Consider the following 22722-nt stretch of genomic DNA (forward strand, 5'->3'; position numbering starts at 1 on the left):
AACATTGCGATTTAGAAGAGATACTTTATTAGTAAGCAAAAGCCCATATATGTACAACATCCATCAACATCAATGTGATTGCTGTGTACTGTATGCAATGGTTTGCAGCTGGGCAAATTTTAAAGAAATTGTCATGATTTTTGGTTAATACAATAAATTATTTGATCATCATCATCAAATCAACTTGAGTTTCTCTAACTGAATAGAGCTAACTACAAGCTCTGGACAATTCATTCAGACAGACAAGAAGAAAGAGAATGTTCAGGTTTCTGAATATAAGCAGAGTTTGTTTGTGGAAAATAGGTCTATTACCTTCACTTAGTAAAACTGTGTATCCCCGTTCAGAAGTAGGAGCATCATGTCACTTTCCAAGCTTGTTTTGCAAGCTTGCCTGAAATACATAGTAAACCATTGTTTAGATGGAGAATGCAGGAGCTGGTCTGCTCAGGCAAGGCTCTTCTTATGGTCTTCATTTCTTATATACATAGAGAAAAAAATCTAGGCCTGGCTGAGACAGTGGTGTGTGTGTGTGTGTGTGTGTGTGTAAATGCTGGCACCATTAAATGTCAGTTCTTGAAATGAAAATGTTCTCATGTTCTTTGGGACAGTTTCCTGGAAGTTCCTGTCAAGATACAGGCACCCTTGCTCCTGTGCCCCTCCCTCGGCAAATACGAGCGGGCAAAGGCAGAGCATCTCAAACAGGGGTCATTGTTATGTGCGGAGAGCACCCTGTTCCTTAAGCACTTGGTTTCCAAGTAAACAAGCTGGGGAGGTAACTTTGCAAAAGAGGCTGATTCATTAGCAGCAAGGCAAACCAATGGGCTGGAGGGCTGCCCAAGCGCCTGGAGGGATTTGCGTAGCTCGTTGAGCTGCATGCTTTTCACTTCTTTGAACAGAGGGAGCTGTGTGACAAACACAATCTTGAACTGTACCAGAGTCATATGCTTTCTGGGCACATTGCTTATCTCATGGGTTCGCTGGGCTTCTTTTTTCTTTCTTTTCCCCTTCCCTTCCCCTTTCTGTTTATTTGTATTACTGTTGTTATTATTGGCAGGCCGCCTTTGGTGTTCAGCGAGACATCTGCATTTCTTATGGCCTTCGTAGTAACAATAAACTGGGAATGTAAATCACCTCATTAGCAAGAGCCCTTTAAAAAACAGAAGAAGTTCTCAGAACAGTTAAACAAAAAACACAGGGGAGAGAAAATAGACCCAGACACATACCGCACGATCCCAATGCAATTTTCACTTTGTTTTCTTATTTTCACACAGCACCGTCTATTTGCAGGACTTCCCATGAGATCAGAAAGTTTGGGGTTTTCCTGTTTTGCCTCTCTGAAAACTCTGCGAGCGAGTAAGCATCAAGAATTAGCACCAGGGGCTTGTTCTAGAACCACCAGGCACATCTGTGGGCTGGAGCCCCCCCGTGAATGAGATGGAGAGACACCTGCAAAGAGGGGAGGATTACGGGTGACAGGGCTCTGGAAGCAGTTCCACTGCTGCTGGAGGAAGACAACCAGTGGGTGAGGACCAGGGCTGGCCCACTCATGAGGCAGACTGAAGCAGCTGCCTCAGGTGGTGGAATTCCAATGGGGCGGTGCCCCCATAGATGCCCCATCTGCCCTCCCCCACCACTGGAGAAGCAAGGCAAAATGGCAGTGGGTTCCAGCAAGATTCTGCAAGAACTCTGCAAAATCTCCCAGAGCTCTTGAGGGGCTCCGCCCAAGATCTCGCCGCTGCCGCTTCTCATTTTGCCATTTTGCCTCAGTCAGTGAAATTGGATGGGCCACCCCTGGTGAGGACCGTTCTTTCCCATGAGCACTCTGTCTTCCCTACTGAGTGGGCAATCTGCAGCTGGAGCAGCTGGAGGAAGTGGGTGCTCAGCTCTGTCCTTCTGGGCAATGCCTAGAACAATACATTTGAGGCCCTCTTGTGCACACACTGTAAAGCAGAGGTGGAGAACCTGTGCTGCTTTCAGATGCTCTTGGAATTCAACTTCTATCAGCCCCAGCCAGCATAACCAGGGCTCAAGGATGATGGGGAGCTGTGGTGTGGCCATATCTGGAGGACTGCAGGTTCCCCATCCCTGCTTGTGAGTGTAAAAAAACAACGCACTTATATAATTTATAAGCATTATATAAGGTTGTGTTCAATTCATACAAATCACATTGACCGCCTTCACGCTTTACTGATCAAGATTACATTGTTCACCTTCATCATTGTTGTTTTGTTCATTTGTTTTTCTTCCTTTGTACTGTTTGGTGAGGAGAGTTGACCTGTGAAAGCAGCAGCAGCAGAAAAGACTTCTGCAGACTTTCTTAGAAGCCACCATCACTCTCTCTCTCTCTTGCTAACACACACATGCACAGTCAACTGTCCTGGTTGTTTTATCATTCCATGGCACAATGGGTAAGGGGTAGAAGCTGCTGCTGAGAGGGGAAAAGGTAGAGAAAGGGGGGGATGAGGGAAGAGGCATGGACACAGGGATATGACATGCACCTGCTGAAGCAGGTAGGCCACTTCCACTATTCCTGCTCCCTTGAAGGCAGTGGGCGCAAGTCTCCTTGGCTTCAACAACTTTAGCCTTATCCAGTTGGGTGCACTTCGATTCTCATAACCTCCAACTATTGGCCATGCAGACTGGGATGGACGGGAGCTGGAGCCAATGGGGAAAGAACTGAAAAATAATAGATGCAGGTTGGGGAGGGGTGAGTGGGTGGGATCATGCAAGCCCCTCTGTAAGTAAATGATACAGCTGAACCATGGCTGAGTGCAACTCCTCTATGAGGAAAGCTTGCCGCATTTGGGGCTTTTTAGTTTAGAGAAGAAGAAAACAAGAGGAGGCATGATTGACATGTATAAAGGTATGCATGGCACAGAGCAGGCATGTCCAAAGTCTGTTTTGGGTGCCTAATCTGGCCCTCTGGTCGATTTAATCTGGCCCCCGCAGAAGTTTATTTCCTGGGGAAATGCATGTTCACTTCATCAAATCTGGCCCTCTTTGAAAAAAGTTTGGGCACCCCTGGCATAGAGGAAGTGAATAGAGAAAAGGTTCACCCCCTCCCTCATAGTACTAGAATGCATGGTTATCCAACAATGCTGGCTGTCAGGGGATTCAGGCAGTGATGGCCTGAAATTTGGATTGTTTTGAGGATTAGACAAATTCAAGGCTTCCCACAGGCATTCGGTTGTCCACCATAAGAACAGGATTCTGAACCAGATGAGCCATTGGCCTGACCCAACGGGCTCTTCTTGTGTCCTTGGTCATCCCAACCCAGCAGGGGTAAAGTCAGTATATGAAAGTATTGAACTCAGATATGTGAAGGAATGAAGTCAATATACACCAAGAATGTGGCAGGGGTTTCTTAGGTAAGCAATTCACCCAGCATGCCCCTGTAAATTGAAAGGGAACTGCACAGGAAATACTTCCTGGTGGGTTTTTAACTTCTTATGTGGGACTCAACTACACTGTTGCATGTGCGGAATGCGGGCTGCTGGTGCAACAGGACCTTCTCTCTCTTCCCTCATCTTCCATTGCAACCCCTAAATCTGCTCTGAAGGGTTGGGGAAAACCCCAGAACAGGTTTGGGATGTACAGAGGGGAAGAGAGAGGAGAAGTTCCATGAAAGCAAGCAGCCTACATTTATTTATAAAGCAGAGATGGGGAGGCTGTGGCCCTCCAGGTGTTGCTAGATTACATCTCTCATCATCCCTGGCCATGGGCTACGCTGGCTGGGGCTGATGGGAGTTGGAGTCCAACAATATGTGAAGGCCCATAGGTTCCCCATCCCTTCTAAGTCCAGACGTTGCAGGCAGTTTGCTGGGCTTCCCTTCCCTTTACGACCGGCTTTCATGAGCTTCTGCTGCCACCTACAGCTAGAATGGGGCTCTCTACATCTCTTGAAACCGCTGCTGCTGGTTGAACATCAGTGAATAAAATCATGGCATTCTAAAGCAAGAACATGTGGAGAAAATCTGGTGCTTTGGGGATACATTTGGTACGCATTGTGGCATTGGATGAAATTCGTGCTGCTCATTAAAATAAATTGCTCATTGATGTCACTGCTTCTCAAAACACCAGGTGCTGCCCTTTAGGGATTTAAAAAAAGTTTCTGGAGAAGCTGGTGTCACAGAGAAATGTCCAAATCGAGGTGTGAGAGGAGTTACCAGCTTCTCTCTAGGGAGTTGGGAGCTTCTGCTAGAGCCCTCCTCACTGTCTGTCCCCATGGAGTCAGGAGAACATTCCAGCACCCCTCCTTCCAAAAAATGACAATATGCGGCTGGCCCACGTAACTCCCTGTCCTTGACAAAGGCACCCAGCAACCCATTACCACCTGAATTTCCCGAACCCAGACTTCAGGGTCCCCTTCCTCTGACATGTCTTGCCATTCCCACCCCTTCCCAGCTTGTACCCTGAGGGGGGGCATGACAGGGAGGGAACCTTAGGTACCCCCTCAGTAGGGACAGGCGCAGCCTTCCAGGCCTCTCTATCTGGCTCCTCCCAGGCTGCGGCTCTCTCCAGCCCTGCTCCATACCCTCCTCAGGTGTTTTGCCTGCCTAGAATGTGTCCTCAAACTGTGATTTTGCTTTCTTCTTGCCTGGACAGACAATGGAGGATGTTTGTGTGTGTGGGGGGGTGAACCTCTGGCTTCTGCAGACAATGAGTCACACCCATTGTTCTGCCCACTTTTGCCTCTGGCACCGCCCACTTCTCCTCTGGCCCTGCCCACCACTGACATGCGGCACCTGGATGGTTCTCCATGAGGGAATGAGGTTCTTGTGCCGGAAAAGGTTCCCCATCCCTGTTCAAGGACCTCTCGGAGGATGGACAAGTTCATTCTGTAGGCTGGATGGTGCCTGCAAGTGCCCAAGCTCCTCTTTGTGTCCTACAGTGGAGTATCCCAGTTCTAGGAAGTTCATCCAGTCCCTGCAGATGAAGATTCACCATTAAGAAGTGACAACAGGAGGTGCATACTCCCCAAAACGTTTTGTGTTACCCATCATGTGGAAAATATCTTATCCTTTACTTGCTTCCAGAATCAAGCTCCCAGGATCACAAACTGATCCCATGTGTGGAAGCTTTCATGTATTACAATGTCCACATGTTATTGCTGGTGTTAAGAAAACCCCAAACCAAATGGAGTCCGACTTGCTTGGTGCAGTTAAAAAGTATAACCCTCCTCTCAGGACACTCACTGGTTCCTTCTATAGGCCTCTTGACTCCTCAGCGATTCACATAGTTTTACAAATTTTCTGCTCGTGCAAGAAGGCATATGACGGTGAGCTCAATCAGGGCAAGGCCTCCCTGGTCTCAAAAAAAGCTGATGGGAAAATGCCTCTGAAAGAGATACGTTTTCTTCAGTAAGATACCCGATTGCACGTTAAGCCCTGTCCGCACAAAATGGAATCTGCTGCCTCTTGGATTCTTTCCTGTTCATGTAGGGGGATCCCTTACACTGCATTACGTGGGGAGAGGAAAACAGGATAAAGTGAGACTGATGGGTCCAGCGTGCTCTTCATCACCATGGAAAAGGTTGGCCAAGCAAAAGCACCCAATCTCCAAGTAATAGCATATTAGGGAACAGCACAATTACAGCACACTGGATCAGCACCTGATACCTGTAAACAAACAAACAAACAAACAAACAAACAAACAAACAAACAAACAGCATGAAGTAGCATGTGGTTCTGATTAATGTGAACCTGCTCTGTCCCAGCTCTTGCTTGGTTTTTTTGCAGGCCTTTAAAAAATAAAATAAAAAATAAAAGTGTGTCCTACAGCTGAAGCAATCTGTCTGTTTTGGTTTCTCTCGGTTTCTCATCTTTCTAATCTTAAATCCCGTTCTCCACATTTCAAAATCAGATTGTGATTTTTTTTTAAGTCCTCGTGAAAATTAATCAGCATTGTTGTGCAAATTTCTCCTAAATATGCACATATTTTATTTGCCATTCTGCCTAACATATACATCCTTGCAAAACAGTGTTCCCTGATTTAATGTGTTTTTGTATACCTGTTTCCCTAAGACACAGATTTATATCCACACTATAATGTGGTATGTGCATTCGTGTGCGCATCAGTGGACTGGAGAACCGCATCGCAAAATCCAGAGTAGTACAAATTTCAAAGAATGGCAGTGCTTTAGTTTATGTACTCTTTGGGGAGCTGCAAATTAGGTAAGGTCACTTTTAAATGCGAACCAAATCAAATCTGTCCCTCCCCGCTGGTCCTTAGAGTGTCCGTATTGACTGGCAGGTCTATGGGACTGAAGTCTCTGTGCACTAATGGGGCACCTCTACAGTTGTTTCACAGTGCTTACAATGAGCCACAGCACACACATCTTCACAGACACAGCACCCATCCTATTTATGAGCAGCTGTGCTTGCTCTTGGTAGGCAGATCCTTGACAGCTCAGAGATCAAAGAAACATGTGCCCCTCATTGTGGCAGTGATGTGACCAAGGGGCAACTGCAAGGGAACAGATGTGTCTCTAGCATGGGAGATAGCTCTGTGGGAGGGCTGCAGAGGAGCATATGCAAGCAAAAGCGTCACTCAGGGAGAAAGAACACAAGGGTCTAGATTCATGATGGCCAACATCTTTGGCCTTAATATGGAAGTTGGATGTAGTCCATACACCACCAACTAGCCACAGGATCATCAGATTTTATTGTGAAAGGTGAATTTGGAAGCCCCTGCTCAAGAAAAGTATAGTTACAGGTAGGTAGCCATGTTGGTCTGCCGTAGTCAAAACAAAATAAAAAAATTCCTTCCAGTAGCACCTTAGAGACCAACTAAGTTTGTTATTGGTATGAGCTTTCATGTGCATGCACACAATAACAAACTTAGTTGGTCTCTAAGGTGCTACTGGAAGGAATTTTTTTATTTTGTTTCAAGAAAAGTATGTATGGTATCATAGACAGCTGGCTGTTCAGCCCCTGCTTGCTTAAATACATTAAAAGAATGAGAGCTCATCACTTCTTGTGATGTTCCACTGTCAAAACAGCTCTATTAGGAAGCTTCTCCTAAAGTTAAGTCAAAAATTATTATTTTTTTGCAATTTTCACCCTACGGTTCTAATCCTGCCTGCTGGAGCAACAGAGAGCAAGTCTGCTCCATCTGCCAGGTGACAGCCCGTCAGATATGTGAAGGCAGCTTGACCTCATTTCCAGGGTAAACATTCGTAGTTCTTTCAACCGTTCCTCTTAGAACTTGATTTCCAAAGCCTCTCACCAACCTGGCCACCCTCCTCTGGACACATTTGATTGTCCACACTGTTCTTTACATGTGGTGCCAAGAGCTGGGCATGTTACTCCAGATGTGGTCTAACCATCACTGGCATTAAACCACATCTGCACTGAAGCATCAAAACACACCTCCTCCAAACCATCCATCCATTTGGTGTGAGCCGAATATTTTTCCAACACTTGTCAACATTGAAAAGCATCCCTCTTTTTTGTGATTTTTCAGGATGTCCACTGTTTTTTAACCTGTTCTTCTGCCTTGGTCTCTCTCGTCACTCTCAATTGTTGTCTCACCTTCCTAACCTTGACTGGTTATGTAATGTTGCAATGTTATTCTGTTGACTACATGTTCCTTGATTAGCTGAGATCACCCACAGCCTTAATTTAATCAGAGCTGAGGCCTCTGATTAATCCAATCTGAGGCCAAAGTATTTCAGACAAAAGTATTATAAACAACCAAAAGCATCCGGCCAGCCAATGTGAGAATAGGATGCTTGACCAGATGAGTCACTGTTCTGATCCAGCAGGCTGCTATTTTGCTCTTATGTTCAATTTTGTCTCTTCATTCCTGTGCCTACATGCATATGTACTGCACATTTGGCACACTGTACACACCAGCTAATTTGTCATTGTGACAGTAACATAAATATCAAAACAGTACATAAATTGTTTCTATGAAGCCAGATTGTGAAAGAGCAACCTTATTCATCTGTGGTAGCATGTTTATGAAAACTGTTGTTGGCGCCTTGGAAATGAAGTAAATATTTTGTATGAGACTGGGATGGAACAGTTAAATAATTTTAGACGCTGGATGTTAATTTGTCTTACTTTAAATGGTCTCGTGGAGGGACCCACTCTTTAAATGATCATATGGGGCCTTGGACTTCTGCCCCAAAGGTTGACCTTGAATGCATCACTTAGCCTGAGCTAGGCCTCATCTGCTCCATACATTTAAAGCAGCATCATACCACTTTAAACACCCATGGCTTCCACCAAAGTATTATTGGATGTGTAGTTTGTTACAGGTGCTGAGAGTTGTAAAGAGAGACTCTCCCTCAATGGAAGTCTTCAAGAAGAGGCTGGGCAGCCATCTTTGGGGAATGTTCTAGCTCTGGAGTTCCTCTGCCACAGCAGGTTGAACTGGATGACAGGAGTAAAGGTAAAGGTAAAGGGACCCCTGACCATTAGGTCCAGTCGTGACCGACTCTGGGGTTGCAGCACTCATCTTGCTTTATTGGCCGAGGGAGCCGGTGTACAGCTTCCAGGTCATGTGGCCAGCATGACTAAGCCGCTTCTGGAGAACCAGAGCAGCGCACGGAAACACCGTTTACCTTCCCGCCGGAGTGGTACCTGTTTATCTACTTGCACTTTGAGGTGCTTTCGAACTGCTAGGTTGGCAGGAACAGGGACTGAGCAACGGGAGCTCACCCCGTTGCAGGGCTTCGAACCACCGACCTTCTGATCGGCAAGTCCTAGGCTCTGTGTTTTAACTCACAGCGCCGTGTCAGAAGTGGCTGGTCCCTATTGAGCAGAAGGCTGGGAGGCCAACAGTAGGTGGAGCTAGAGCCAGAGTCAGAAAGAGCCAACAAATTCTAGTTTTCTTCCCATCCGCCTCCCTACAGGGGTAAAACTGAGGCCAAGGAGGAGGTTGACAAGCAGTGCCACCCCCTGCATGGATCAGAAGGCAGCCACGTGGGGACTGGCTAAGAGCAGGCCGGGGTGCTACTCACCTGCAAGGCCATCTCCAACCTTTATGATTTTATGACTAATAACGCATCATTGATAAACTGAGGATGCATCAAATTAGTGATGTACTTGCACAGTCAGCTATAGGTTTCAAGTTTGCCCCCCCCCCGCACATTTCTCAAGGCACTTCTCATTTGCTTTTTGAAGCTCAGTTGAAAACTGATAGCGTAAGTCATAACAAGTCTAAAAGCATCTTGGCGAGGCCACTATTTTTAACAAAGCCAACACGTTCCTCTCTTCCATCTAAGCTTGCTCTCATAATAACTCACGTAAGCAAGGTGGAGCAACACACCACCACTGTGGTCCAGCGATTCCTCTGATGGAAAACTAAAGCTTTCCTTGCCGCAGATCACGCAGCAGGGAGCACCACTTGTGAAGATGCAAAGACACACAATTTTGCAAAGCGAGCTGAAATTTAAGCCTGGCTGGTTTCAAAGCGACACCCTGAAACGATGCACAGCTCTGGGACACAGCAGCTGCAGGGTTCAGTTACTGCCACTTGCAAAATCTTGCAACTCTTTTGTAGCTGTGGAGTTGAAGCCTTAGCCTTACAGGACCATGTGAAGCACCGTTTCTGGAATTAAGAAGCTTCTTGTCTAACCACCTTATTTCCTGAACTGAGCTTCTGTGGAACAGGCAGTTGTTCCAGCTGTGACCTGGAGGTAAGGGTTCTAAATCCTGAAAACTTTAAAGAACATAAAGAGCATGGTTCCAATCAATTTAACATGAGAATGGCTGACAGAATGTTCCTTTCTTAGCTGTTGTGATTACTAATTTTAATGCCAAACAGGCAATAATAAAAGTGGACAAGTATATGCACTTCCTTTTAATCAAAGGAGATACAAATGAGTTAGTGTCGGATAGATCAATCATTCCCCTTTCTTGTGCAAACGATGCATGCGTTTACTGGTTCTAAATACAACTTCCCATTCACTCAGACTACTGCAAAAGGTTTTCCTTGTGTACAAATGCAACAGGGTTTAGAATTTGGGGTTTTGAAACAGCTATTACATAGATCCTATTTAGACCATATTCTAGGGCCAAATAGATCAAAATGTTTCTTTGAGAATACTTTCTAGGTAGCACAATTTTAATTTATGAAATATTGTCTCATCTTTTTAACATGCTTCCAATATATGCCTTACTAGGATTACAGTAACAACCAACATTACTATTAAATACGATACTCTCACCGGAAGGGAAAAAAAGCACAAAGCTGATAAAGTACAATTATAATTTCTGGTGCAGTTGGTCTGCCTTACTGAGGAGTTAAGACACAGAATTGCATCTCCTTCCAATACACCATAGAGTTATATTTTCCTGTCAGTTCCTTGGCCACCTACGGCAACCCCTTCCTGATTCTTGCTATCCCAGGCAGGCAGCAAAAGTTTCTTAAAGTTCCTTTTATAATCTGCTATACGAGTGGTGGACTGCATTTAGTCAGATGGGTCACAGGCTCATAGTCAGCATTCAGTATCCTTGGGCAGCTGCCAGAGCCTCAGAATCCCACAAGGGCCACACAACATTGATGCTGCTCTTGAGCAGTTTATGCCGGGTGGCAGACAGCTAGGCTATGAGCCGCCATTTTGAATTTCCCAGGGCACTGTGGGAAATAAAAATGGTGGCTTGTAGCCACTCATGACTGCTGGGCTCCAATACAGAATGGGTCACTTAGGGCTATTTCCCAAATGCCCCTTTGAACTTAGGAATTGGCCTGCTTTTTTGCTGTGTCATCTTTAACAAGCGTTTCTGTGTGTTTTTTAAATCCTATGAAATAAAACAGCAGCAAAAAAGTTGAATTTACGATGCTGGGGTGACAATGTTTGCTGATTCTCTGCCTTAGAAGGGAAGACCTACAATTAATTAAAAGATCCACAGAGAAAGCAGCACACACACAAACTGCTGTAGAAAATAAATGGGCCACCAGGCAATACCCAGTATTTATAATGGCTCATTAAAAACAAAAGTTACAGGACAGCACACGTTATTAATGAAGTGGGAATTAAGTGTGTGTGGTCAAATACTTTTTCTTTTTTTTTAAAAAAAAATCCACCTATCCTTTCAGACTTTCTTCTTGGTACATTTCCTTTTCTTTCTTTCTTTTTAAAAAAGAAGCCTTGAGTTTAAACCTTGTGCTAGCACATATGGAACACAATGTTAATGATGCAGAAGAGACCATTTTTCACTGTTTCAGACTTTTACATCCATTACTCTCCTGTTTATTAAGCCCATGAGGTTCACAGTACAGAATTTATTTGCAAATCCTACTCCCCTACAACTTTTAAGCCAAAGGCATTAGGAAATAAATGGACAAAAGAAAAGAAAAGAAAAACAGGAAAGGTTATTGTTTCAAAAATCTGTATATCATTTCAGCAAAAACAAACCACAAGCCAATGCTGCTGTTGGGATTAAAAAAAAATTTTTTTTTTAATTTTCCTTTGCAGAACATACATTTGCTATGTGAGCAATAAATCTTGTACCTGGCAGATCATTCTGTGTGGGCTACCAACCAGTATTTCAAAATTTCAATGTATTGTAAATGTAGCTCCCAACTGTGTGCTATTCAATTTAGCTGAAACACACAAATACCCTGGATTTGCCCAGAAGTACCTGTAAACATCTGAGCTGGTGTTCTGCGAACAAAGGCAAATCATTTGGGGAAATTTCTATGCAAATCTAATTTAATTTTCTTTATAAATATGCATTTGTAGAACACCACCTCAGATAAATGATTAAGGTGGTGTACAGGGGGAAAAAGGCGCAATAAAGCACAATAAACCACAAAACAATGCAAAATAATTATTAAAAATGACTATCTCTTCTTGAAAAGGCCTGATGGCATTAAAATATATCCAAGAGAGACCTGGAAGTTAGCAGCGAGGATGCCTGAATCTCTGCTGGACAAGCGTTTCACAGCATAGTCTGGTAGGATAGCAAAGATGTCACTCGCTGTTGCTAATCTGCCCCTATTGGCAGTTTAGTGGCTACATTCTGCACTAGCTAGTGCAAATAGACAAGGCCCAGGACAGCCCTGCACAGAGCGCATTCCAGTGATCCAGTCTTAAGGCTAGCAATGCATGGACTAGAGTGGCCAGGCTGTGCAGATACAGCTGTAGCGGTGGCACCAGATGAAGCTAGCAAAAGACGCTCCTTTCAATAGCTCTGAGGTGGTTGCAAGCGTCTTTGCTCACATTAAGAAGGCCATTGCAGGCACAAATAACCTATTTTCTCAGCATCAATGCTGAAACACATAATCCCCCCACTACATGTCACAATATGTGGCGCTGTGGTCGAAACCACTGAGCCCCTTGGGCTTGCCGATCAGGTCAGTGGTTTGAATCCCCGTGACGGGGCGAGCTCCCATTGCTCTGTCCCAGTTCCTGCTAACCTAGCAGTTCGAAAGCACACCAGTGCAAGTAAATAAATAGGTACTGCTGCGGTGGGAAGGTAAATGGCATTTGCCTGCGCTCTGGCTTCCGTCATGGTGTTCTGTTGCACCAGAAGCAGTTTAGTCATGCTGGCCACATGACCCAGAAAGCTGTCTGTGGACAAATGCTGGCAAAGTAGAGATGAGCGCAGCACCCCATAGTCGCCTTTGATTGGACTTAACCGTCATGGGGTCCTTTACCGTTTTTTACATGTCCACTGACTGGCAGCACCCACCATTTTTACTTGCCATTCTCCAGCTGGACAGTGGCGTTCTCAGAGCCTCCCTGCCCTGCAGTAACGTCCCCTTGAGCATGTGCAGAGTGCTCCAAGCAATTAACTGCCCCCCCCCGAAATAAGCCTTCCCAGACAACGCTGGAAACCGACACCCCCTCTCTCTTTTAAAACACACCAGCATATAAAACCCGCTGCGCTGCAAGCAGAGGTGCGTTGGCAACCACGGCTGGCGACTGCAGCCCAGGGCGAGAGTCCAGAGGCGGTATGTGCTGAAGGGGCGGCACTCTTCGCCCGTGGCCGCGCGCCCCTCCGAGCAGGCCCGCCCCTCGCCTTCGCTGCGCGGGCTTTCCGCTTCCCCCTTCGGCGGGCCGCTTCCTTTTCCGCCGCGGAGCCGCCTGGCCAAAGCTTCGCTGCCAACTGCTGCCTCCCAGCGGAGCGAGCGATGCCCGGGGCCGCGCGCTAGGAAGCCCTGGGCCCACGCCAGGTGAGGGTGGAGCGGCGCGCCCTGCTTCGCATGCGCTCCCGATGCGCGCGATGCCCCTGTCGGGTCCCAGGGGGCGATAGACTCCGGCGGGGAAGGACAAAGGCGGCCGCCGGTAAGTTGCTGGCGAGGGGCGTGACTCTCCGCGCCTTATATGGAGGGGCGGCGGAGGGAGCGTTGCGTTATAGACCTTTGCATTCTCGCATCTTTTCAACACACACACCCTTAAATAAAAAATAAAATCGTAGTGAGTGAGTTGGCATCCGTTTGTCTCGGGGAAACAAATGTTTACCAAATCGTAGGATTTGGAGTGGTGTTCCCTCGCCCCCCAAGGCATTATAATCTAGTGTTTTCTGTGATCCAAGCTTTTTGTCTCTGGGGAAACTGAGGCTGGTCGCTAGCGACTTGCTCTAGAAGAGGAAAGTCCTGCTGTATTAACATGATAGATGTGGATCTATGATAGATGTGGATCTGTGACGGTCTTGAGCCCAGGGCAGAGTTCAGCATTGGCCTCTGGCTCACCTGGGGTCCACCACTGTCAGTTGAAGGTACAGGAATGGCATTAATGTTACTTGGTTTTGGTCACAAAAGCACCCCCGTTGGTGTGTCCAGCAGCAGAAATAACACCAGAGCGCTTTATTTATTAGGGTTGTCAGAGATTCTGTAAGGTAAGGTACATCCTGTACTTCAGAACGCTTACGTTCCACAGGTATTTGTTTGCTTTGAAAATTTTTTCCACACCTAGCTTTCAAAAATAAACTCAATTTGGCTAACGGGTCACAGCAGCAGTTCCCGTTAAGATCAAAATGTTAACACCAGAAACTTAAACAATAATACAGATTCCAAATCAGCCCAGCAAAATTAAAACATTGGGTATAAACCAACTGAAGGAGAAACCATCAGCCTTTCCAAACAATTGTGCTTAATGGATCCCCCCAGTTCTCAAGAGTCCCACTGAGAACTTAAGTGCAGAAATAATATTGCAAAAATGCCGTGTGTGTACCATCCCCTCAAGTTTTCATGGGCATGTCAGCAAGCAAGCCAACAAAAAACTGCCGGTGGCCCTTTAATTGGACTGAGTATGACATGCCACTAGGTAAGGGTTGCACCTCTCCTGTGATGCCCCTCCTTTGATTTCTCACTTCTGGCATTAATACCAGGAGAGTGTGGAGACCAGGAGCTGCCATAGCCAACAACTGGGTTTTCTCTAATGCTCTGGGCAGGAGGAAGTGAAGATAAGGTGGTGTCAGGGAACTGCCATCGGCAGGACAGGAGGTGCCAAGGCTCTCTGAGGTAGAGAGAGACTTGACACCTGAAGAGGGAACCAGTAGGGGGCGAACAGGAACGTCAAGGGAAGGGGAGTCGGAGGAATGGCTCAGAGATGCTTCCAGTGAAAACAGTGGGGAAGTCTCAGGGCCCCCTATAGGAACACCCGTTCCTCGGCGGAAACTGTCACGCAGAGAGTCCAGAAGACGTGTTTCCGTTAAGGAGCTTTTATGTTGGAAACGTTTCCGAAAGCAGCCACTTTCGGATTCTGCTAGCGACTGACGCAGCCATGCTGGAGGGGCTCCGTCACAGGCAGAGGTTTGAGAAGCTGTTCAAACTCTGAGGGATTGCAATTTACACACAAGCAGCTCTTCATCCCATCACAGCAATCCGAAAGTCATCGACAGCTAGCTTGTGCCAGGGAGAGGCATCATGAGCGAACCAGCAGGAACCGGAGGGGCAGCTGGAGGAGGTCCAAGCCTGGAGGAAAGGTATAGGACGTTGGAAATCCAGCTTGCCTTGCAGACGGCGAGGCTGGAAGAAAGGAGGGCTCAGGATGCAGAGAGGGGGAGGGAGAAAGCCACCCCACTCAACAGAAAGATGCCAGGATTGGTGCAGAAATTTGGGGGGGACCCCAGGAACTACCATGCCTTTAGGACAGAGATGCAATATGCTCTCAATCTGCAATTCGATGACTTCCCTGATGAGGAATCGCGAGTGGCTTTTGTAATTAGCCACCTCGAATCAGGGGCGAAGGACTGGGTTAGACCCTTGATGGCAGCAAATAATGAGATCCTAAAGGACGCGATGAAGTTTTTTCGTGCCATGGACCTGATGTTTTCCAGTGACATTGAGCAGGGAGGGGTGCGAAGGCAGTTAATGGCTTGCAAACAGGGAAACCGGACTGTCTGTGAGTACTGGACTGAGTTCACTATGTTGATTCATCGATTGGGGTGGGACTTGGCTTCTGAGCCCATTCAAATGCTTTTCGAAGAGGGTCTGTCTTCGTCCTTGAAAGATGAACTTTCCCGGAACCCCAGAGCAGAGTCTATGGACCAGCTGACTAAAGCCGCGCTAGCCATTGGAGCGCGCCAGGAAGCGAGGGCTTTGGAGAAGCGGGAGGGGAAAGGAGAACGTTGGAGGGAGCTCCGCATTCCAGACATTCCAGAGCAGCCTTTCCCGCCGGCAGAGCCGATGGAAGTGGGAACAGCGCGTGCGCGCACAGTTTCAAACATCGGTGAAGGGCGGAAGAAAGAGGGAAAGGGCGGGAAAAAATGCTATCTCTGCCAACAGCCAGGACACTTTGCCAGAGTCTGTCCACGGAGAAAGGAATGGCAAGGCATGGCAGGAGCTGTTGGGGGAGAGGAGGAGGAAAGCACAGAGCAAGTAAAAGCCAACGCCTGGCTGCCGTCGGGGCACAGCAGCCAGGCTCAAAAGCAGTGAGAGTGCCCGCACCAGAACCTCCCAGGCCTGCTCTAGTGATAGAGGTGTTGCTAGAGCTGCCAAATGGACACCCCCTACAGATCAAAGCCCTGCTGGATTCAGGCAGCTCCTGTAATTTCATGAGTAAGGAGTTCGCAGCTGAGCACCAGATACAAACCCTCCCCTTAAGTAAACCCCTGCAGGTAACCACGATTGACGGCAGAGAGCTGTTGGGAGGAGAAGTGAACCAACAGACTGTTCCCATGATAATGAGGGTGGCAAGACACACCGAGAGGATAGCGTTTAATGTGGCCACATTGGGAGGAGCTCCCATTATTTTGGGGATGAGCTGGCTGGCACTTCACGATCCTCTAGTGGGATGGCACCAGAGGGTGGTCTCCTTTGGGTCGGCGCATTGCCTGGAACACTGCAAGCAGGGGAAGGATCCAGGGGGAGCCAAGATCACCTTAGCTGGGATGGAGGTAATGAAGCAAGGGGAGGTGCCTCCGCAATATGCAGATCTGAGCATCCATATTCAGCGAAAGAGAAGCGGACAAACTGCCGCCGCATAGACCCTTTGACTGTCAAATCAACCTACTCCCGGGGGCTCAACTCCCAGTGGGCAAGCTGTACGCCATGTCAGACAGGGAGATGCAGGAGCTGAGGGAGTTCATTGACAAAAACCTGAAGAGGGGTTTCATCAGAGAGTCCCGAGCGGTGGGGGGCAGCCCAGTGTTTTTTGTGGACAAAAAAAACACAGATAAGCCGAGACTTGTAGTGGATTTCAGGGCCCTGAACGCCGTGTCGGAACCCCTGGCCTTTCCTATGCCCCGAATTGATGACATTCTGACCAGGGTGAGGAAGGGGAAGATTTTTACAAAACTGGACCTGCGGGGGGCGTATAATCTGATACGAATAAGGAAGGGGGATGAATGGAAGACCACCATGTTCACCCCTTTGGGAGCATTTGAATACCTCGTAATGCCCTTCGGTCTCCAAGCCGGCTCCGCATGTTTTCAAGCTTTCATCAACCACGTCCTGGGGCCGTTGCTCTACAAGAATTGTGTGGCCTTTTTGGATGACGTGTTGGTGTATTCGGAAAATGAAGAGCAGCATGTGAGGGACGTGAGAGAAGTGTTGGGCCGGCTGCAAGCCAATCAGCTGTGGGTGAAACTGGAGAAGTGCCAGTTTCATGCCAAGGAGGTGGAATTCCTGGGGTACCGCCTGTCAGACCAAGGATTGGCCATGGATCCAGGCAAGGTCCAGGCGGTGCTGGAATGGAAGACACCGAAAACCAAGAAGGATGTGCAAAGATTCCTGGGGTTTGGGAACTTTTATCGGAAGTTCATCAAGAATTTTGCACACTTGACGGCGCCCATCACCGACTGCCTCAGTAGCAAGAAGAAATTTGTTTGGACGGCGGAGGCGGAGAGAGCTTTTGAAGAACTGAAAAGGGCTTTCGCTTCGGAAGAACAACTTCTGCATGTGGACCTACAGAAGCCCATGAGGGTGGAGACAGACGCGTCAGACAGAGCGGTGGGGGCTGTGCTTCTTCAGCCGGGAAGAAATACGTCAGGGTGGAGACCGTGTGCCTTTTTCTCGAGGAAGCTGAATAAGTCCGAGCGGAACTACACGGTGTATGACAGGGAACTACTTGCCATTCACGAAGCGTTCCGGAGGTGGAGACATTTATTGATTGGGGCACAACACAAGGTGCAAGTGTGCACCGACCACAAGAATTTGGAGTATTGGAGAACAGCTCGAGTACTCAACCAACGGCAAGTGAGATGGGCACAGGAATTTTCCAAATTCCACTTTGAGATTTGTTATGTACCAGGCGCAGAGAACGTCAGGGCGGACGCTCTCTCACGCAAACCAGAGTACTTGGAAGGGGAGGGGGCAAGCGAAGAAAGACATGTCATTCCTGAGGACCGCTGGGTGTGTGGGGCGGCGCTGGTGGGGAGACGAGAGCTGGTAGAAGAAACGGAAACTGACGAATATGCCCAAAATAAGCTCAGAGGCCTCAGGGGAGAGGGTGAGAGCCCGGAGGGTTTTGAAGAAAGAAATGGGGCATTGTATTACAAAGGGGCACTGTATATACCAGAAGGTGAATTGAGAGGGAGGGTACTCAAGCAGTTGCATGATAGTCCCACGGCGGGACATTTTGGACAACACAAGACCATGTGGATGGTCACCAGGGAGTTTTGGTGGCCCAAGGTGAGGGAAGATGTAAAGGAGTATGTAAGAGGGTGTGACCAATGCCAGAGGGCCAAGGGGGAAAGAAGGGCGCCGGCAGGGTTATTGGAACCACTACCCACGCCAGAACGGCCTTGGGAGGCGGTATCAATAGATTTTATGACGGATCTGCCCAAATCCAAAGGGAAGACGGCCATCATGGTAGTAGTGGACCTGTTAACTAAGATGTGCCACTTTGTAGCATGTTCACATGCAGTCACAGCGGAAGAAACAGCGAAGTTGTTTGTAGAACACGTCTTCCGGCTGCATGGCGCCCCCTTGAGGGTTGTCTCGGACCGCGGGAAACAATTTACTTCCAGGTTCTGGAGGAAGCTCATGAGCTTGCTGCACGTGGAAGTCAATTTTTCGACGGCCCGGCATCCTGAAACCAATGGGCAGGCGGAAAGAGCAAATGGCATCCTCCAACAATATCTGAGGTGCTATGTCAATGACAGAGGGAATGATTGGGTCGAAAAGCTGGCGCTGGCAGAATTTGCCTACAACAATGCGGAGCATGTGTCCACAGGGATGAGCCCCTTTTTGGCCAATTACGGGTGTCACCCCAGGGCATTCCCGGGGGAGGGGGGCGAGAGATGGAGCGTCCCAGCGGCCGAACAGTTTGTAGAAGAGATGGAAGCGATCCATCGTCAGCTTCAGCTCAACTTAGAAAGGGCCAAGGCTCAATATAAGAAGCAGGCAGACAAGAACAGGAGGGAAGGTGAAACCATAAGGGTGGGGGATCAGGTGTGGTTGTCCACCCAAGGGTTGCCGTTCAAAGGGGGTTGTAAGAAATTAAGACCCAAGAGATTGGGACCCTTTGAGGTCATTCAGCAGGTCAACCCAGTGGCTTTCAAACTCCGGTTACCCAACCACATGAAATTGCATCCAGTGTTCCACAGGTCATTACTGTCACCGTACAAGGGGGGAGGTGAAGAGGAGCACACCAGGGGACCGGTCTTGGAAGAGAGGGAAAGCAGTAACCATGTAGCGGAAATCCTCGATTCCAGGTGGAAGGGCAATCAGGTGGAGTATTTAGTGGCGTGGGAAGGGGAACCGGAGTCAGAAAACACCTGGGTGACTGCAGAGGAGGTCAATGACGAGGTTTTAACAGAAACGTTCCACCAAAGATTCCCGCGGAAACCACAGCCGGTAGCAAGGTTTAGAAGGGAGTATTTCGGCACCACAGACGAGGAAGAGGAACTGGAAGGATTCGCGGAGTCGGAGTTGGAAGAAGGAACGGACTCAGATGACGAGGAGTACCGAGAGACTAGGAACCACAACGAGTGGAGAAAGGTGTTCGAAACTTCAGACGATGAGGAAGGTTCTTTCCGGGGTTTTACCTCCTCACAACCCGTAGGGGAGGAGACGGGAGGGGGTGAAGGGGGCCCTGGAGGGGAGGTGGATGTCAGGGAACTGCCATCGGCAGGACAGGAGGTGCCAAGGCTCTCTGAGGTAGAGAGAGACTTGACACCTGAAGAGGGAACCAGTAGGGGGCGAACAGGAACGTCAAGGGAAGGGGAGTCGGAGGAATGGCTCAGAGATGCTTCCAGTGAAAACAGTGGGGAAGTCTCAGGGCCCCCTATAGGAACACCCGTTCCTCGGCGGAAACTGTCACGCAGAGAGTCCAGAAGACGTGTTTCCGTTAAGGAGCTTTTATGTTGGAAACGTTTCCGAAAGCAGCCACTTTCGGATTCTGCTAGCGACTGACGCAGCCATGCTGGAGGGGCTCCGTCACAGGCAGAGGTTTGAGAAGCTGTTCAAACTCTGAGGGATTGCAATTTACACACAAGCAGCTCTTCATCCCATCACAGGTGGCTATATGGAAGAGAGGAAAAACAGCAGGAACTGTGACTGGACCAGAGTAGCCAGCTACTGGGGAAAATGTTATCAAAGCTGTCTCCTTAAACCATAAACGAATGCCCTTAGATAAATAGGGGAGCTATCCTAATGGAGAGAAGGCATACGGAGCAACATGTTTTTGCATCTACTTTGCTGTGCCAGCTCCATGGATTGGGCCCTTTTCTAGGAACCGGACCAGCTTTGGATCCAGTGGGCCTATCCCTGCCCTCCACTCCTGAAATGCATCATTTGGGGGCCTTACACTAGCTGCAGCTGGTGAGACCACTACTGCTAGTAGCAGGCGCTGTGCTTTCAGCAGGTGCCTCCAGAGCAGCAGAACCCATTGGAGGGACATCTCTGCCAAATCCTAACCCACACTAGCACCATGGATTGCGGATTAGGTTAGTTCTGTAAGTGAATTGCATCTGGTTGATAAGTAGGTGTTTCGCACCCAAGGGGCAGCACGTGGATTGATTCTCACAGATGTGCTCGTTTCTCTGGTGTTAGCCAGTTATGGAACTGGTTTAGAGATCAGCTTACAAACCAGGGTTCCTGGATATCTGCAGGCTATGCATTTTATTTAATTAGTACACTTATATGCTTCCTTGGGGGGGGGGGGGAGTTCTGTGCAGCTTCCAGGTCTCCCATTCAGGCAGTGTCCCATCCAGCCAATGAACAGACTGAGAGAGCTACCTTATGTACCCTGAGTCCATTCTCTAAAGGCCACCTGTGCACAAAGTTGGGTGGATTTGGTGAAATGTGTTGCCTTCCTTTGGATACATGGAGAAATGAAAGAGTGCCAACTGACTTTTCTTCTCAAAGGCATCGTGGAATGGCTCCCTCTTATTGCCTTTGTCTCTTTCTCTCTTGTTTCTTTTTCTCTCTGGTCTGGTCTCCATCTCACCCTTGCCCGAAAGGACTCCTGAACTGGAAGAGCCAACATGAAAGGTGAAGAAACTCGGCAGCGGAGAAAGGAAGGCAGAACTCGCAATGGAGAGCGGTCCAGGCACAAAGCAAAGGGCAAGGTTAAACACAAAGAGAGCAAACTTGGCAGCCAGGGGACAGAGGATGGCTCTTTGCTGCTGCCTCAGAAGCAGCCTGCTGAAGCAAAAGTGGCAATGGCAAAGCTTCAGGAGGAGTCTGCCATCGTGATTGGCCTGCAGGTGCTCCTGCCCTACATGATGGCGGGCATGGGCATGGTCCTTGCGGGGATGGTCTTGGATTACGTTCAGGTAGGAAGAACAGAAAGTTCTGTGCATTTGCTTCTTTGTGTTCTGTGACTAGAGGATCTGTGATGTTTTTCTGCTAGCTGTCAACAGCCCAGGGCAGTTAAAACCCAAGATCTCATATTGTTTTGGGTAGCTAATTCACACCCACCTTGTTGTCCATAATTGCAGAATCCCTTTGCCTGTATTTCCTTCAAGACTAAGGCTGAATTTCTGCAAACACTTTATATGGGAGATTATGTAAGTCCCGCAAGTCTGTTGAACTTAGTAAATATGCGTGGAGTAGGGGTGTGCTGGTATTTTTCTAGGGTGCCTAAGTTCCTTAGTTGATTCAAGAATTGGAACACTGTGTCACTGTGTCCCTTCCTGGCCTAGGGCTGTTTAGAGATGGCTTCTGTATATGGCATCTACAGATTCTGCTGTTCTCTGTTCCTATCTCTGCTAGCTGCTAATGTTACGTATTTATTGCTTTAATCTTGCTTTGTGTACTGTCTGAAGTGCAATAGCTGCAGATAATGTCTGAAATAAATAGTCTTAAACACAAACTCTTATTTATTTATTTCATTATTTAAATATTTATACACTGCTTGATTGTAAACAACAACAAAGCGTTTTGCAAAAGGATGAAACAATAAAATCAAGGAAAAAATTACAGTCCTAAACTCAGAGGTTTGTCCTACTGCTATCAATTAGGTGTGTCTACACTGGATTACAGTCTTAAACAAACAAGGGTTTAAAAGTACTAAATCAAGTGTTGATTTTTTTTTTTTTTACTATAGACCCTCTGCTTTATTTTTATATTAACGTTTTCTGTATTTTCTATAAGTTAAAACTAGAATTTGAATAAGTACTTCCTAATGGGTGCTTTTTTAAGGTCTGTAATCCTTTTCTCTCACTACCTGATTTATTTAACTAGCAAGGCAGCAGGTCATGCTGCCCCTTATCTATCAGATAGGAGGATTACACTGAGACAACAGGGGGCGGGGCGGAGAACCTTTCCTGCATGTCCTGACCACTTTAACAGAGCTGAAGTTAATATTTCTCCTGGATATTTAGCAAAACAGTTAGGTCCCATAAGGTTAGAGGTCCCACCTATTTCAAATTGACACTGTGTTCCAGAACTCATTTTATTGTACTAGGTAATAAAGGACATACTGCGCACGCTATTAAGAATCTCTGTATAAACAAACACCATATTATTGTTTTTAATATGTACCCTTTTAAGACGGTTAAATCGCTACAGTCAAACCCCAGCTGTCGAACGTAATCCGTTCCGGAAGCCCTTTTGGCTTCTGAAATGTTTTACAACCGTGGTGTGGATTCTGATTGGTTGCAGGAGCTTCCTGCACTGTTCAGCTTTTGAAAAACATTCAAAAACCCGAGCATTTACTTCCAGGTTTTCAGTGTCCAGGAGCCAAAACGTTCAAAAAGGGTTTGACTGTATTAATTATTTTTATTCATTTTTATTGGATTTTAATAGCAACAGTGCAAACAAATAAAAAATCAAGATTCACCGTTCAAAGGAAGGACATGTTATCCTCATCCAATAAAGAGAATCGTGACACTGGGAATGGGGATCCTCTGGCCCTAATCCAGCGCACCAGGC

The 22722-nt window shown here is 47.4% G+C and overlaps 1 protein-coding gene across 2 annotated transcripts in view; it reads left to right on the top strand.

Moving 5' to 3' along the window:
- The first annotated feature begins 9134 nt into the window (after window positions 1-9134).
- SLC41A3 (solute carrier family 41 member 3) overlaps window positions 9135-22722 on the top strand; it is a 48832-nt gene continuing 35244 nt past the window's right edge. Inside the window, exons 1-2 of one of the 2 annotated variants that reach the window (XM_083426990.1) lie at window positions 9135-9646; window positions 20808-21122. In XM_083426990.1, coding sequence (XP_083283116.1) covers window positions 20832-21122 — 291 coding nt within the window. In that variant the 5' untranslated portion in view covers window positions 9135-9646; window positions 20808-20831. Of the gene's footprint in view, window positions 9647-13014; window positions 13244-20807; window positions 21123-22722 lie in introns of those variants that run through there. The other variant, XM_083426991.1, reaches the window with a different exon arrangement.

This window comes from Podarcis tiliguerta (genome assembly GCF_965153285.1).
Source record: "Podarcis tiliguerta genome assembly, chromosome: 2".
NCBI classification, from domain to species: domain Eukaryota; kingdom Metazoa; phylum Chordata; class Lepidosauria; order Squamata; family Lacertidae; genus Podarcis; species Podarcis tiliguerta.